The sequence below is a fragment of the Gracilinanus agilis genome, chromosome 4, assembly GCF_016433145.1.
Source record: "Gracilinanus agilis isolate LMUSP501 chromosome 4, AgileGrace, whole genome shotgun sequence".
Taxonomy (NCBI): Eukaryota; Metazoa; Chordata; class Mammalia; order Didelphimorphia; family Didelphidae; genus Gracilinanus; species Gracilinanus agilis.
In genome coordinates, this window is record NC_058133.1 from 485,972,554 (window position 1) to 485,988,119 (window position 15,566).

A 15,566-nucleotide genomic window follows, 5' to 3' on the forward strand; every position below is an offset into this window, starting at 1 on the left:
CTCCCTTCCTACTATGTCCCTTCAAGCCACATCTCTCCATAGCCAGGTCTGCTCATCTGTACCAAGGAGGGGAGAGAAGTCTTCCCAGCAGCAACTAGCCTCAAACCTCCTGCTGTTGCTGGGAAGAACCAGTGACTCATTCTTGGTCAAGAGCAGGGACTTAAAGCTAGGACTGAGGGTGTATGAGAAGGACCTCAGGTGGGATGGGCTATGATTTCTCATGACCAATAAGAGATAGTTGGTTTTCATATGTTAATATTCAATTTTAACAGTTCTGGCTCCTGAGAAATATTACGGCCCTTGCCTTGCCAATTATGAATAGCTACTTGCCAGGAGGCAGTTGATATCTTCTTCAATCTCTTCTCCTCCATCCTAAAAATCATTTTTTTTAAACAACCAAAGTGGGGAAAACTGGTTCAACTGAGAAGGAAATAAGATCAACAGCATTTGAGTTTGTAGGTTGCTACTCTACAGGTTTCTATGAAAGTTCTAGTGACACAGGCCTAACAGTGGAGTGATGGTAGGTGATATGTGCGCGTAGAACTAGGAGACCATGGACAAACACTCAAACTGAACCCTCTGCAGCAAGCACTCTGGTAGCTTGCTGAGATTGTCTTGATTTCTTCATCTGGTCAGGAATTTTCTTAGTGTCTGGCCTGGGCCAAGAATATTAGGATCATCACCCTAGGTTTTAGCTATGACCAGACCAACAGAAGACTCAATCTGTTAGGCATGCTTACCATGCCTGCCCTAGTAATTTGGGGTCTCAAAAAGAATCCTAGGGAGGAATTCCCCCTGGCCAAAGAGACCCCACAGAAAGCTGATCCTCCCTCCAAGACTGGAGCATCTTGTAGCTTTTATTCAGACCTCTACTCCTTCCTACTAATGAAAAAAAACAACTGTTGGAAAATTTTTTTATTATCCCCTCTCAACAATGCTTTTGTTCTATTCTGCAGCCCCTTCAATATTCACTTCTTCTGTTCAAGTCGCTTTGACTACTGTCCAGATTATCCTCTCATCCTCGGGCCTCAGTTTCCCACCCCCTGAGCTCTTTCTCTAGAAAATCAAGGTCAAGGTAAAGTTAACTAGTCCACTGAGGGCCAAGTGAACTTCTTTGGAGAGAATGAAAGATAGACTCAAGTCCACAAGCTGGACCTGGCTGGATCCATTTGAAATAAGTGAAGCCAGTGAACTGGTCCTTCCCACCCGACCCCAACCCCTGCTGGGGGTAAACTGCTGATCTTGGCCACTGTTGCTGCCAGGGAGGGAACTTTGATCTGCTCACCTTTGGACCAGGGACCAGCATGGGATGCATCTGTCCCCGAGAGGCAGGGCTCAGGAACTGGCCTTTACTCTCTTCATAAGCCCCAAGTATCTGGCTTTGGGCGTTGGATCCTTGCTCAAGTGACATTGGTGGGAAACTTAGGTCACCATGGCAACCCTGACTCTGGGTTATGAGTCAGCATCCCTTGGAGATCAAGAGCAAACTGAAGAAAAACAGCAGCGAGCCCAATGAGCTGCCACCTAATCTACCTGTCCTTTCTCTAGTCTTCCCAAGAGCAAGCTAATGGACTAGTCAATGAAAGTCCTTAACTTGTTGCTGTCTAGTCTAGAATGACCTCGTCTCTCAGACTCTTAGAGGGCCAGAAAGGACAGAACAGAAAAAACACATAGCAGAGGGAGGAGAGCTCTTCTGACTTGGATCTTATCAACAGGTTTCAGCATGATCCTCAGACTAAGTGGAGACTAAAGAATGGGGTAGCTAGATTGGGCAGTGGATAGAGCACCAGGCCTTAGTCAGGAAGAACTGAGTTCAAATCTGGCCTTAGACACTTACTAGTAACCCAGGGCAAATCACTTAGCCCCATTTGCCTCAGTTTCCTTGTGTCAAATGAGCTGGAGAAGGAAATGGCAAACTCCTCCAGTATCTTTGCCAAGAAAATTCCAAATGGGGTCACAAAGAGTTGGACATGCCTGAAAAATGACTAAAGGATGAGGGAGTTTGGCTAGATGGCCATGTGGCCCCTTCCAGTTCTAGATCTAGAATTCTATATACCATTTTGCCTCGCTCATCCTTGGTCTCCTCTTTAAAATGAAGGCATTGGGGCAGCTAGGTGGCACTGTGGATAGGTCTAGAGTCAGGAGGACTTGGGTTCAAATCTTGACTCAGACATGTCCTAACTGTGTGACCCTGGGAAAGTCACTTAACCCCATTTGCCTAGGCCCTTCTCATCTGTCTTAGAGCTATTAAGACAGAAAGAAAGAGTTTTTTAAATGTTTAGTCAGCAGGGCCATTGATTCTCAGGTCTCTCAAGGTCTTTGATAGCTCTTTCACAAGCTATGAAGAAGTAGAGGTGCCTTTCTAAGAGAGCAAATTAAGTCTCAGGGAAAGCAAGGAAACCCAGGCTCTTGCCTCCCTTGAGAAGGTGAGGGAAGGCATGAAGTAGAAGATAGGGTGTTGGATCTGGTGTCAGGAATTTGGGGTTCAAATCATGCCTCGGTTATTTGCCAGCTGTGACCCTAAACAAGTCACTTCATCTCTCGGCCTCAGTCTCCTTATCTGTGTGACAATCCCTATGGCCCTCCCACCCCCTTTTTTTTTAAGATTTAAATATTTTATTTTTTTAGAAAAATTTTCCATGGTTACATGATTCAAGGCCCCTTTTAACTCTCCATTTATGATCCTATATGCCTCCCAGGCCTCAGCCGTACTTAGCCCACTGCTAAACCAGGACCTCCAAGTCATAGAGAAAAGAGGAGTAGAAGGCTGGGAGTCTCTTTTGAAGTTAATTCTAGCCAGGTAGATGGATGCCCATCCATGATCCAGTTATTCAAGGGACTAGATCTATACAATGCCCCCAAAGAAGGATATAAGAGTGAAACGATGCCAATCTTTCCATACCAAAAGATGGCCTCCCCTCATTGGCGAGGTCTTGGAGCAGGGACCAGAAGACCACTGATCTGGGGTGTTATGTGCTGTTTACAGAGACATCAAATGAAGGAGAGCCTCAACAGTAATCCTAAAATGCCCACAAGACAGACAGGAGAGGGAGTTGGTAGGAAGAGGGTCAGTTTATGATACCACCATCCCTCACTTGAGGGGCTTGAGTTCACGCTTTCCCTATCAGCTGCTACTCTCTGGTCTCTGAAGAGCCCTTTTCAGTGCCGGGGACCCTTCATTGGGGGTCCCATTCTGGAATGATGAGGGTGCACTGCTGCCTGGTCACTGGAGAGATCTCTGGCTGAGATCATCAGCAATTTGTTGATTAGCTGGGACTATGCAAAGCCCTGAATGCCCAAAGGCCACATCTAAGAATCAGGCATCAGTTCGGACAGCTTTGTTCTCTATCCAAGGCCACTATCTCCATCCACCCACCCAAAGCTAGTTCTGTGTCCAACTGGTCACCATCTCAGTATTAAACATTGACTGAATACCCACAGAGTACATGGTCCTGGCCTGGGCAGATGATGGGCTAGACAGGGTCCTGGTTAGACATGGTCTCTGCCTATTGAGAGGTCAACAAAACGAATGGCATAAAGAAAAGAGATTTCTGAATTCCAAGGAGGCAGCCAGCCCTGGCGTTCCTGAACATTCTTCCTCTTGTTTCCTTTCCTTCACCTTCTCTGGGGTCGGAATCCCAGAGGGGTGCAGTCAAATAGCAAAAAGCCACCAAAGAATCAAAGGACACTTCCAGCTACTCCAAAGGGCATGATTCAATGGGCATTGAAAGCCAGGCTAGCCCCAAGTATCTCCCCTAAAGGTCTGTCACAGTGAATGACTGAAAAGCACTTATTAAGAGCTATGTGCCAAGCACTAGGGCTAAGGAGCCAAAGGGCAGGCCTGGGCAGGGATTAGAGCCTGAGGCTCCTGACCCCCAATCTAGTGATCTTTCCACAGAGCCACACTGAGCTCCAATCCCTTTTATCCTTCCACAGACCTCTGATCTCATCTATATGAGGGCACCCCTCTGCTGGTGAATATTGCAACCCATCCACATTCATCCTCCATGACTCTCATCCATCTCCTCCCATAGATCTACTGATTTGGGGCAGCCAGGTGGTTCAGTGGATAGAGAGTCAGGCTTGGAAATGGGAGATCCTGGGTTCAAATCTAGCCTCAGATGTTTCCTAGCCATACAATCCCTCGCAAAACAAACAAACAAATAAATAAATAAATAACCCTCATTGCCTACCCTTTCCAAATCTACCTTGGAACCAATACATAGTATTGATTCTAAGACAGAAGGTGAGGGTTTAAAAAATAGTCTACCAACATGTCAGTGGCCTTCCACTAGGGCTGTCCATAATCTATGGGTACCAGTGAAGCCCTGGGACTCTTCTGTCATCTCTCTTGCCATACCTCCTTTCCCACTCACACATTTCATGGATTATATGTTATACAAGTCCTTGCCTACAAGTAATTACAAATAAAAATATTCATTGATTCATCATTGGGAGACTTCTGGCCTATTTATCTCCCTCAAAACACACACTTCCTTCTCTCTCTCTCTCTCTCTCTCTCTCTCTCTCTCTCTCTCTCTCTCTCTCTCTCTCTCTCTCTCTCTCTCTCTTTCTCTCTCTCTCTCTTCTTCCCCGCCCCCCAATTACTTTTGATTAGTTTTGGTTCAGCTGCACGGCTAGTTATTCTGAGATTGGAGAATCCCATGATTCCTGGCATTGTACAAGTGTTTACAAAACACGACTTAGGCATTTGGGTGACAGGCAGAAAATTTTGTGGAGCATATCTCCCTGTTCTATGCTTTACTTAATATTAATATTCCAAGGATAGGGGTAGCTAGGCAATTTCGTGGTTCAGTCATACCTAGAGATGAGAGGTCCTGGATTCAAATCTGACCTCAGACACTTCCTAGTTGTGGGACTCTTGGGCAAGTCACTTAACCCTTATTGCCTTGCTCTCACTACTCTGTCTTGGAACCAATACACAATATTGGTTCTAAAACGGAAGGTAAGGGGTTAAAAAAATATTCCAAGGATCAATGTATGGTGTTCTTTCTCTCATCATGCAATTATGATGGGGGCAGCTGGGTGCCTCAGTGGACTGAGAGCCAGACCTAGAGATGGGAGGTCCTATGTTCGAATATGACCTCAGACATTTCCCAGCTGCATGACCCTGGGCAAGTCACTTAACCCCCATTGCCCAGCCCTTACCACTCTTCTGCCTTGAAACCAATATACAGTATTGATTCCAAGACAGAAGGTGAGGGTTTAAAAAAACAAAAACAAAAACAAAAACGAGAGGAGGTCAGGGAAAGAGAGAAAGTGTTCATTGCTCAACTCTTACATGCCAGCCTCAATTCTGTTAGAAAAATTTTATTTAATCTAACCTTAATCTCACATCCAAACATTTCTTGCTAGGAGAGAAAGATGTTCAAACTGGCATAGTCTCCCGTACCCTCTGACACATCTCTACCCCCAAATGATTTCAGGTAACATTTAAAGCAATCTTGAAGTAGAAAAAAAATCACAGGAGGTACAAATATAGTTGGTGTAAAAATTCCAGAATTGTTGGAATTTTTGGCCTGCTCCCTTTTCAGAATGGAAGAGGGCCTCTTCTTTCAGTGGCACCAAAGGCACTTCCCTGGGGTGAGTCTTATCTTTGCAGGGATAAAGATGGCTGAGATCTTGCTCCATGTCCAAAAGAAAGGCTTTTGTTGTAGCCACTTCCCTAAAGAGGCAGCCTGGAGAGAATTTCATGATCAAAGAAATGATATTGCTCAATATTTCCAATTTTGCTAAAAAGGAGTATTTTTCCCCCACAATGCCGCTGGAGGTCACTCTGACGGAACCTAACCAACTAGTTTAGCTGCTCCCCTCTGAGAACAGAGAGAGCTTGGGTAAAAGCCCCGATCTGGGGTAGAAGTCCACACCTCTCTGGCTGCCAAGCAGCGTGGGGCCCTCTGCTCTCGTTTGCTGAAGCAGCGATCAGAGGTTCTCCTGCTCGCCCCAAAGGGTGGGTCAGGGGGCTTCAGTGAAATGATTTCTGGTATTCAGGTCGAGGGTCAGATTTTTCCAGCAGCCTGTGGAAAGAGAAGGAAGTGGTTCAGGCCTGATTGGGACAACCCGAACCACCCTCGGTGAGAAGTTACGCAACGCTGGGGCTGCCCTGTCTAAGGGCCACCCCTTCGGGACAAGCGCCACACTGGCACTGAGCTAGGCTTGAAAGACCACGGCTGGGACTTTGGAAAACAGGGCTTGGGGGTCAGACGGCCAAAAGTGGCAGGGAAGGGAGTTAATGAAGTCAGGCTGCTCAAAGTCAACAGAGTTAGCAAAAAGGGAGTTTCAAGCCTCTGAATCCCTGGAATTCCAGCGGAGGTCTTCTGGATGCCCATCTAGCTGTCAAAGGGGAGTAGCTGGTGAGGGAGAGAGGAGGGGAAGAAAGCCAAGCTTGAGATAAACCTGGCAAAGAACTGCGAATGGAGGGAATGCCCATCAACTGAGGAATGGCCGAACCAGCTGTGGCATGACTGTGATGGAATACGACTGTCCTGTCATAAATGATGAGCTGGAAAGAGGGGTAGCTGGGTGGCTCAATGGATACAGAACCATGCCTACAGATGGGAGGTCCTGCATTCAAATTGGACCTTAAATATGTCCTAGATGTGTGACCCTGGGCAAGTCACTTCTGTCTTGGAACCAATACTTAGTTAGGGTTAAAAAAAAATAGAAAGACCTACATGAAATTATGAAAAGCAAAATAAGTAGAGCCAAGAGAAGAGAACTATATAGCCCAAACTGGCCAGGGAAGAGGTGACCTCCTCTAGCAGAAAATTCTGTAACGACAGAGAGGTACCAGAGCTTAAAGCAATTTTGAATTAGAAAATCACAATAGGTACAACTATAATTTGGGTAAAAATTCCAGAATTGTCAGATAAGGGGGTCCAAATCCTAGTCCTATTGCCTCTTTGGCAGAGCTAGAGAAAGAAGGAGGCTGGAGGAAAGTCTAGATTACAGGATCAAACATTCAGATGAAGCCATCAAGGTACCCCATTTTACAGGCCCAAAGAGAGAAAGTAACTTGCCTAGGGAGGATTTAAACTCAAGTCCTCTTGACTGACAGTCCAGTGCTCTGGGACCTCAGAGAGGCCCTGTGGTAGGAAAACACTGATTCTGGCCAGTGGTCTAATCTCAGGATAGGAAATGAAAAGTATAATTATCTAATAACTGGCTGGTTTTGGTATTGCTTTGTTTTTAGCCCAAAGGGACTCTGGTTTGACGGATTAATGCCATGTAGATTTCCTATCCCAGCTGAGATGATGGAGCTGGGGTCCCTTGACACCAGTCAAATCCACAGAATGGGTACACTACTGGGAAAACTGCTTTACCCAATCAGAATGGCTGGGATGAGAAGAATGAAAGCTCCCAGAAGGAAGGGGAAGCCCTTCATGAAGTTCAGTGTGGCTGGATAGAGGGAATTGAAGACTCCTGTGGCTGACATCATGGCGATTCCACTCACACAGGCAATGCACGAGAACAGAGCACCTGGAGGAGAAGGAAGGAGAAGAATTAGAGCCTCTCAGACTCTTAGAGGGGGATGTCTCATATAAGAATTCTTTCTATGATATTCCTGCCAGATGGACTCCTAGCTTCTATTGAACCCTTCCAGCAGCAGGGCGCTCGCTCCCCTTGGGGGCGGCCCATTCTCTTACTGGTCAGCTCTGCTTTGGAGTCTTCTTTGTCAAGCTAAAATGTGAGCTTTTCTAACCACTCTTTTTCATTTGTAAATAACCCTCAACAACTTCCTTCTTAGAATCAATACTGTGCATAGTCAGAAGAGGCACCTGGCTGTCCCCTTTCCACTAGAGCTTGGAGAATGAGGAAGCCAGAGAAGCAACTTGCCCCCAGGCACAAAGAGGGAGCAGAAACCAGGCCTTCTCTTGAATTCAGAACCAGGAATGGATCACCAGACAGAGCAGAGGAGAATAACAAGCCCTTTCAATGCTGGGTTCATCTCTCCTTGTCATGGACCCCTGGGACAGTCTGGTGAAGCCCAGGACCCGTTCTCATTTGTAAATACATAAAATCAAATACAGATTCAAAAAGATTGGTGAAAGCTTACTTAGTGAAAAGAGAAATGTTGTTTTCTCTCTCCCTGAAGTCTATCCACGGCCCCCCAAGCCAAGAACCTCTATTCTAGGCTCTGATTTCCTATTGCTGTGGGAGGGGATAGGCAGAGCCTCTATCCAGCTCCCAGCTGGCTCCTGGGCCAACAGAGCCAGGACGAGGACAGCCCACTTACCCTGTTCAGATTTGTCCACCAGCTTGGAGAGCTTGGCTCGGATCACTGGGGTAATCACCAGCGAGAAAGAGAGGATCCCATACCCTGCGGGGAAATGAACATTTCATCAGTGAATGGCAGCCTCGCTTCCACACATCCAGCATGAAGACTGAGGTCGGGGGACAAGTCCAGAGAAGGGACATCCTGGGTTCAAAACTGGCTCAGAGACTTCCTTGCTGGGTGACCCTGGACAAGTCACTTAATTCTCATTGCCTAGCCCTTGCCTTGGAACCAATACAAAGTAGCAATTCTAAGATGGAAGGTGAGAGTTAAAAAAAAAAAATATATATATATATATAGACAGGAAGGTGAACCATCCTGGAAGCCCTGGGTTCAAGTCTTCCCTCTGATCCATTCTGGCTGTGTGATCCTAAGTAAGTCTTCATACACCTTCTTCTCTGTACTCTAGACAACTCCTGTAGAGTAAAAGTTATTGATAAAGTGTTTCTACTTGCCAATGATGAGGCAGCAAAGTGGTACAGTGGGTAGAGCTGTGTGACCTGGGCAAATCACTTAACCCTATTGATCTTCATTTCCTTTTCTGTCAAATGAGCTGGAAAAGGAAATGGCAAACCACTCTAGGATCTTAATGGTGTGGCCCTGGACCAGTTACTTCACTTTGTTTGCCTCGGTTTCCTCATCTGTCAAATGAGCTAGAAAAGGAAATGGCAGACCACTCCAGGACAACTGCCAAGAAATCCCAAATAGGGTCACCAAGAGTCAGACATAACTGAAGTGACCAGGAGTTTCCTCCCTCAGAACTTCCCTAGAGCAATACAGATCTGGTCCCTCTCCTCCCTCTGCTCATTCCCAGGAGTTTTCTCATCACTCCATGCTCTCCTCTCTATATACAGGACCTCTAAATACTGGCCAATAAACTGCACAAGTTCTCTTGGTGGAGGCGCTGAAAGGATGGGGCAGGACACCGAAGACGACAGGGGCACAGCGGTGAGCCCCCCAGCCCGAGGGAGCCCCAGCGGTCCAAATGGGCTCACCTATAAACATCAGCGCCGTCGTCTTGGCCACAGAAAACACCAGCAGCCCCACAACATTGAAGGCGAGGCTGACCTCCGCCATCCAGCTGTCCCTGAGGCAAAGCTGGAAGAGCCACACCTGTGCCAGGCTGACCAGGTAGGACAGATGCTGGGCCGCTGAGCCGTAGCCGATCAGATTGGAGCCCCAGCACAGGGGCCAGCTGAGCTCGTACAGCACGATGATGTCCCAGGTTCCATAATGAACGGTGAGCACCAGGAAGAGAGCCAGCAGGTAGAGAGCCAAGTGCTTCCTGGATTTCCCCGGGGCAGGGGCTGCGAAGAGCTGGAACACGGACCGGTAGTGCCGGAGAGTGAAGAGGGGCGCCCTCTGCGGATCCAGTACCGACTCTCGGTACACAAAGGCTGCGTAGAGTGTGGCGGTGATCAGTGTGGCCAGCGCCAGCCAGAAGGGGTTCTGGTAGCCCTGAGCCTTGATCCAGTGGCCCCCCAAGATGCCGGCCAACATGCCGGATATCCCGAGGCAGGCCTCCATCACGGCCATGCGTAAGGTCCGAGTGCTGGTGGTGCTGACGTCGGCCACAGAGGCGAAGCCGGAGGCCAGCAGGGAGTTGTAGTCCCCTAGGAAGGCGCAGAGCACGCGGCCCAGGACGAGGTAGCCCACGTGGAGGTCCAAGGATACAACGATGATGTTCACAATGACCTGAAGGAGAAGGCCAGTAGAGGCCAGCACCAGCAGCGGGCGTCTTCCAACAGAGTCACTCCATGGGCCCAGCAAGGTGGCCGAGAAGAGCCCCACGAAGAAGCCACTCAGATTGCTGTAGAGACTCCAGTGGGAGGTCAGTGTCTCCACTTCCTGCACAGACACAGGCTCCCTCAGTCCAGGGACCACATCACTCCTACCCCAAATACACCTACCCAGGAGGCCGAAGGCAGCAAAGATCAGTGGGTGAAAGCTTCCCAGTTAAGAAGGAATCAATAGGGTGCAGGGAGGGAGAGGTTTATCAGCTGGAGGGTGGGAAGGCCCTTCATAGATCACCTGGCCCATTCCTCCATTTTATAGAGGAAGAAATTGAGGTCCAGATAGGAAAAGTGACTTACCTGGGATCATACAGGTAGAAAAAGGAAGCAAGGAGACCTCAAGAGGGGGAGAGAAGCAAGGACTCCCTCCCCAATCCTCCTTTTAGCTGTTCCCTATCTCCCTACGTTATATAACTGACACCCTTCAAACCTCAGCTCCAAAGCTTGTCCTACCATGGCTCTGCCTCTGAGCCCCTTCTTCCTAGCCCCCACCCCAAGACATACTCCTCAAAAAGTATTTGCCCCAGGGGGCAGCTGGGTAGCTCAGTGGATTGAGAGCCAGACCTAGAGACAGGAGGTCCTAGGTTCAAATCCGGCCCCAGACACTTCCCAGCTGTGTGACCCTGGGCAAGTCACTTGACCCCCATTGCCTACCCTTACCACTCTTCCACCTATAAGTCAATACACAGAAGTTAAGGGTTTAAAAAAAAAATTAAAAAAAAAGTATTTGCCCCAACCCTGAACTTCTGTAGACCCCTCACCCAATCAACTACCCACCCATGCCCAGTGGCCAGAACTCCCAAGAGTCATTTGAATGTAGGGCAGCTAGGGAGCTCAGTGGATAGTGAGTCAGGTCTGGAGACTGGAGGCCCATAGGTTCAACTCTAGCCTCAACATACTTCCTAGCTGTGTGACCCTGAGCACATCACTTAACTCCTCTTTGCCTAGCCCTTACTGCTCTTCTGCCTTGGAACTGATACTCAATATTGAGTCTAAGACAAAAATTACAGGTTTAAAAAAAAAAAAGGTATTCCAATGATGATTTCCCTCTAGTAATTCCCTTAACTTAGACCCCAATCTTGATCACATCCCACACAAGTACAGATAAACAGAAGTTGGTCTGGAAAAAAAAATCTGAGGGCTACAGTGGATCACAATATAAAATTAAGTAAAAAGTATAATGTAACATCTGAAAATGAATCTGATCTTGGGTTCCATTAAGATTATAAATTCCCTGATCTAAAACCTGAAAGGTACCTTTAGGGTCACTGAATCCAACCTCTTCATTTTACAGATGAGTAAATAAGGACCAGAAGTAAAGTTATAAATAGATCAAAGTCACTCAAATAGTAACTGTAAAAAATGGGATTCAAATCCAGGTCCTGAGTCCTCTCTACTATGCCATGTTTCCCTGGCAGAGCTTCCAGGAATAAGAACATAGAAGTCCTTCTGAACCCTGCTCTAATCAGACCAGATATGGAGTAATGTGTACAGTTCTATGGACCACAGCTTAAAAATGATCTTGCTGGGGGCAGCTAAGTGGCTCAGTGGATTGAGAGCCCCGCCCAGAGATAGGAGGTCCTGGGTTCAGATCTGGTCTCAGATACTTCCTAGCTGTGTGACCCTAAGCAAGTCACTTAGACCCCATTGCCTAGCCCCTACCACTCTTCTGCCTTAGAACCAATATACAATATTAATTCTGAGATGGAAGGTAAAAGATTTTTTTTAAAAGGAAGAATATACATAGAGGGGCAGCTAGGAGATTCAGTGAATATGTGTTGGGAGTCAAGGAAATGGGTTCAAATTCAGCCTCAGGCATTTACTAGCTATGTGACCATGGACAAGTCATTTAATCTCTGTTTGCCTCAGTTTCCTCAACTGTAAAATGTCCATAATAATAGTTCCTACCTCCTAGGGTAATTGTGTGAATCAAAATGCTATACAAATGTTACTTATTATTATAATTACAGCAGAGCTCAGATGACCATTTGTTGCTTATATCATAGGGGAGAGTCATTTCTAGATGTGGGTTGGACCAGATGGCTGCTAAGTTAGGGAGGTACCTTTTAACTCTCAAATTCTGTCACTGAAAATGTTGTCCAGAAAAGGAACTTGCTCAAGGTCACACAGTTAGGAGTTCAAAGCAGACCTTCTTTCCAGATTCTTATTAGTTCTATCAACTTCATTTTACAAATAAGGAAAAGGTAAAAGGTTCAAAGATATGAAGACATTTGCCCATGGTCAAATAACTAGTAAGCATCAAAGGCAGGATCAGAATCCAGGTCTCCTGACTCTAAATACAGCCACATAGTACAATGGAAAGCACAAGGGGTTTGGAGTCGGAGAATAGGGATTCAAGTGGTAGTCATTTACTTGCTACTTGGCTAAGGTTAAGTCACCTTATCTCTCTCTGGGCCTTTTTTTTTTTTTTTTTTTTTTTTTTTTTTTTTTTTTTAATCCTGGGACTCCATTCTAGGAGCATAGGGCCACAACCTGTAGGCAGTGGGTCACACTGTCGCTCAGGGTCACCCAGCTGGGAAGTGTCTGAGTCCGGATTTGAACCTAGGACCTTTCGTCTCTAGGCCTGGCTCTCAATCCACTGAGCTAGCCCAGCTGCCCCTACTTAAGGGGGCAGTTTCTTTAGCAGATGTAGTTTTTACAGGGTGGGGTTGCTAGCCCCACGCCCAACCCTCCTCCTTTTTCATCCGGGTCCACCGTCCTTGGCCTAGGAGTGGTAAGGGTGGGCAAATAGGGGTCAAGTGACTTGCCCAAGGTCACACAGCTGGAAGTGTCCAAGGCCGGACTTGAACCTAGGACCTCCAGTCTCTAGGCCTGGCTCTCAATCCACTGAGCCACCCAGCTGCCCCTTAGTTTTTTTAATTGTAAAATGAGATGGTTAGAGTAGATGGCCTTAAGGGACCTTCCAGTTCTGAATTTGAACCTAGAAGACTCTTCACAGTATTTCTGTAGCTCTAAACCCAGATTCTTCCCTCTAACCACACCCACTAAGTCATTCTTTCCCCTCAGGCTCAGTCCCTAATCACATAGCTGCTTTCTTTGTGGTGGCAAAAAACTGGAAAGCAAGGGTATGCCTTCAATGGGGGAATGCCTGAACAAATTGTGGTATATGTTGGTGATGGAATACTATTGTGCTCAAAGGAATAATAAACTGGAGGAAATCCATGTGAACTGGAAAGACCTCCAGGAATTGATGCAGAGTGAAAGGAGCAGAACCAGAAGAACACTGTACACAGAGACTGATACATTGTGGTAAAATAGAATGTAATGGATGTCTGTACTAGCAGCAATGCAATGACCCAGGACAATTCTGAGGGATTTATGGAAAAGAACACTATCCACATTCAGAGGAAGAACTACAGGAGTGGAAACACAGAAGAAAAACAACTGCTTGGACATTTGGGTTGATGAGGACATGATTGGGGATGTAGACCCAAAAAGACCACACCAATATAACTATCAATAATATGTAAATAAGTCTTGACTGACCACACATGTTAAAACCAGTGGAAATGCAAGTTAGCTAGGGAGGGGAAGGGGGGAGAGGGGTGAAGGGGGTGAAGGGTAAAGTAAAAACATGAATTATGTAACCATGGAAATTTTTTCTAAAAATTAAAAACAAAAAACTCTCTTCAAGACTCCATGTCTCACAGAAAACTTAGACTGGTTCAGACTCATCTCCCAGCCCCTTCTAAGACTACTCCCACCATTCTTTCTCAAGTTTCTCTTCTGATGACTTTTCTCAAAACTACACCCTTCCACAGTTGGCCAAATCTAGGTTCTTCTTCAGATCAATTACCCCCCTACTTTGGTGTAAGAACACTAGTAAGGTGGAGGGAGTGGGGTGTCTTAACACCTTCTCCATCCCTTACTCTTCCATCCAGTAACACTGGCTTCCTTGCTATTGCTAGTTTAAGATATTCCATCTCTTGGCCGTGAGCATTTTCTCTGATTTTCTGTGCCTGGAGTGTTCTTCTAGCTTGCTTCAAGCCTCAACTAAAGTCCTATCTTCTAGAGTAAGCTTTCCCAATCCTTAATTTAGTGCCTTCTCTCTGTTATTTCCTATCATAGTGTGTTTATATGTTGTCTTCTCCATTCCACTGTGAGCCTCTTACGGGCAGTGATTATTTTTTGCTAATTTTAATCCCTAGAGTTTAACATAGTGCCTAGCATATAGTAGGCCCTTAATAAATGTTTATTCATCGACTGATTGACTCCGGGATCAGGCCCCGACCCTTGGTCGATATCCAGGCTCAATCCTAGCCCCCCAGAATAACTCCTTTCTCTCCTTCAGGGTTATCCCTCTCAGACCCCGCCCTCTGTCACTTTCCTGCTCAGACCCCGCCTCCCTCCATAGAGCGCGTTCCCCTTTCAACCAATCACCAGCTTAGACCCCGCCCTCAACCTACCTTTTCAAGCTTTGGTCCCGCCCCTGGGTTACCCAGCTACCCCACGCCCTCAGCCCTCGGGTACCTGCTGCTTGGGGTCCGAGGTGTGGTTGCAGCCGCCCCCCCGACTAGTGCCGTTGTAGCCCACTTCTGCGCCCAGGCGGTGCCACAGGTATTGGGTGGTGAGCGGTCCCTGCAGCACCAAGGAGAAGCTGGCCAAGAAGACGATCGGCTCCACGGGACCAAAGCCCCGCCAGGCTCGGGTCCGGCTCGCGATCCCACTCCTTGTGGGCTCCTCCGCGGGGTCGAGCGCCCCGGGCTCTCCGGGGCTCGGCGCGTCCATGATTCTCGCGGGCCCGCGCTGCTCCTTCGAGACGGTGGAGACTGTGGTGCGCGAGCTCGGGCACCGCGAGAAGAGTGAGTCGCGCGTCCAGTCCCCTTAAAGCCCCAGGCCCGCGCGGCTGTGCGCATGTCTCTGGGGGCGGGGCCCGCCAGACCCCTACCTCCACCCCGCCCCTTCTCTACAGAGCTCTGAGAGAAGTCGTATTTTTCGCACCACTTAGTGGATAAGAAGCGAGCCCAGGAAAGCTGTGCAGTTTGCCTGCCCACAGTGCAGAATAACCCTAAGAGCTCTAGAAGACCCAGAGCGCAGATGCGAATCCTGCCCCTGCCACTTATTGCCTGTGTGATCCTAAGATCAGTCATTACCTCTCTTCGGGCCTCAGTTTCCTTATCTGCTAAAGAAGAAGAGCAGCTAGGAAGACCTGAGGTCAAATCCGGCCTCAGACACTTCCTAGCCCTGCAACCCTGGGCAGATCACTTAATCTTGTTGCCCTGTTCCTTCATGGACAGGGATAGAGATCCAGACCTGGAGACGGGAGGCCTGGGTTCAAATGTAGCCTCAGATACTTCCTAACTGGGAACCTGAGCAAGTCGCTCCTTATCGCTCTTCTGCCTTAGAACCAGAAAAGTATCCCATTCTAAGAAGGAAGATAAGGGTTAAAAATAAAAAAATAAATAAGGAATAACTTCCAACTCTGGATCTAGATTCCCACTTCATTTTTTCACCTT

General features: G+C 47.4%; 1 protein-coding gene across 2 annotated transcripts; it reads right to left on the reverse strand.

Annotated features, from left to right (window-relative positions):
• Positions 1 to 5,315: 5,315 nt before the first annotated feature.
• Positions 5,316 to 14,938, reverse strand: SLC46A1 (solute carrier family 46 member 1). Of its 2 annotated transcripts, XM_044676268.1 has the most exons (5): positions 14,581 to 14,938; positions 9,292 to 10,144; positions 8,258 to 8,341; positions 7,344 to 7,500; positions 5,316 to 6,038 (listed from the first exon to the last, which is right to left on the reverse strand). In XM_044676268.1, exons 1-5 carry the CDS (start codon positions 14,836 to 14,838, stop codon positions 5,987 to 5,989), a joined length of 1,404 nt encoding a protein of 467 aa, XP_044532203.1. In that variant the 5' UTR covers positions 14,839 to 14,938; the 3' UTR covers positions 5,316 to 5,986. The 2 variants fall into 2 exon arrangements, with proteins under 2 accessions (XP_044532203.1, XP_044532204.1); XM_044676269.1 differs by lacking the exon at positions 8,258 to 8,341.
• Positions 14,939 to 15,566: the final 628 nt, after the last annotated feature.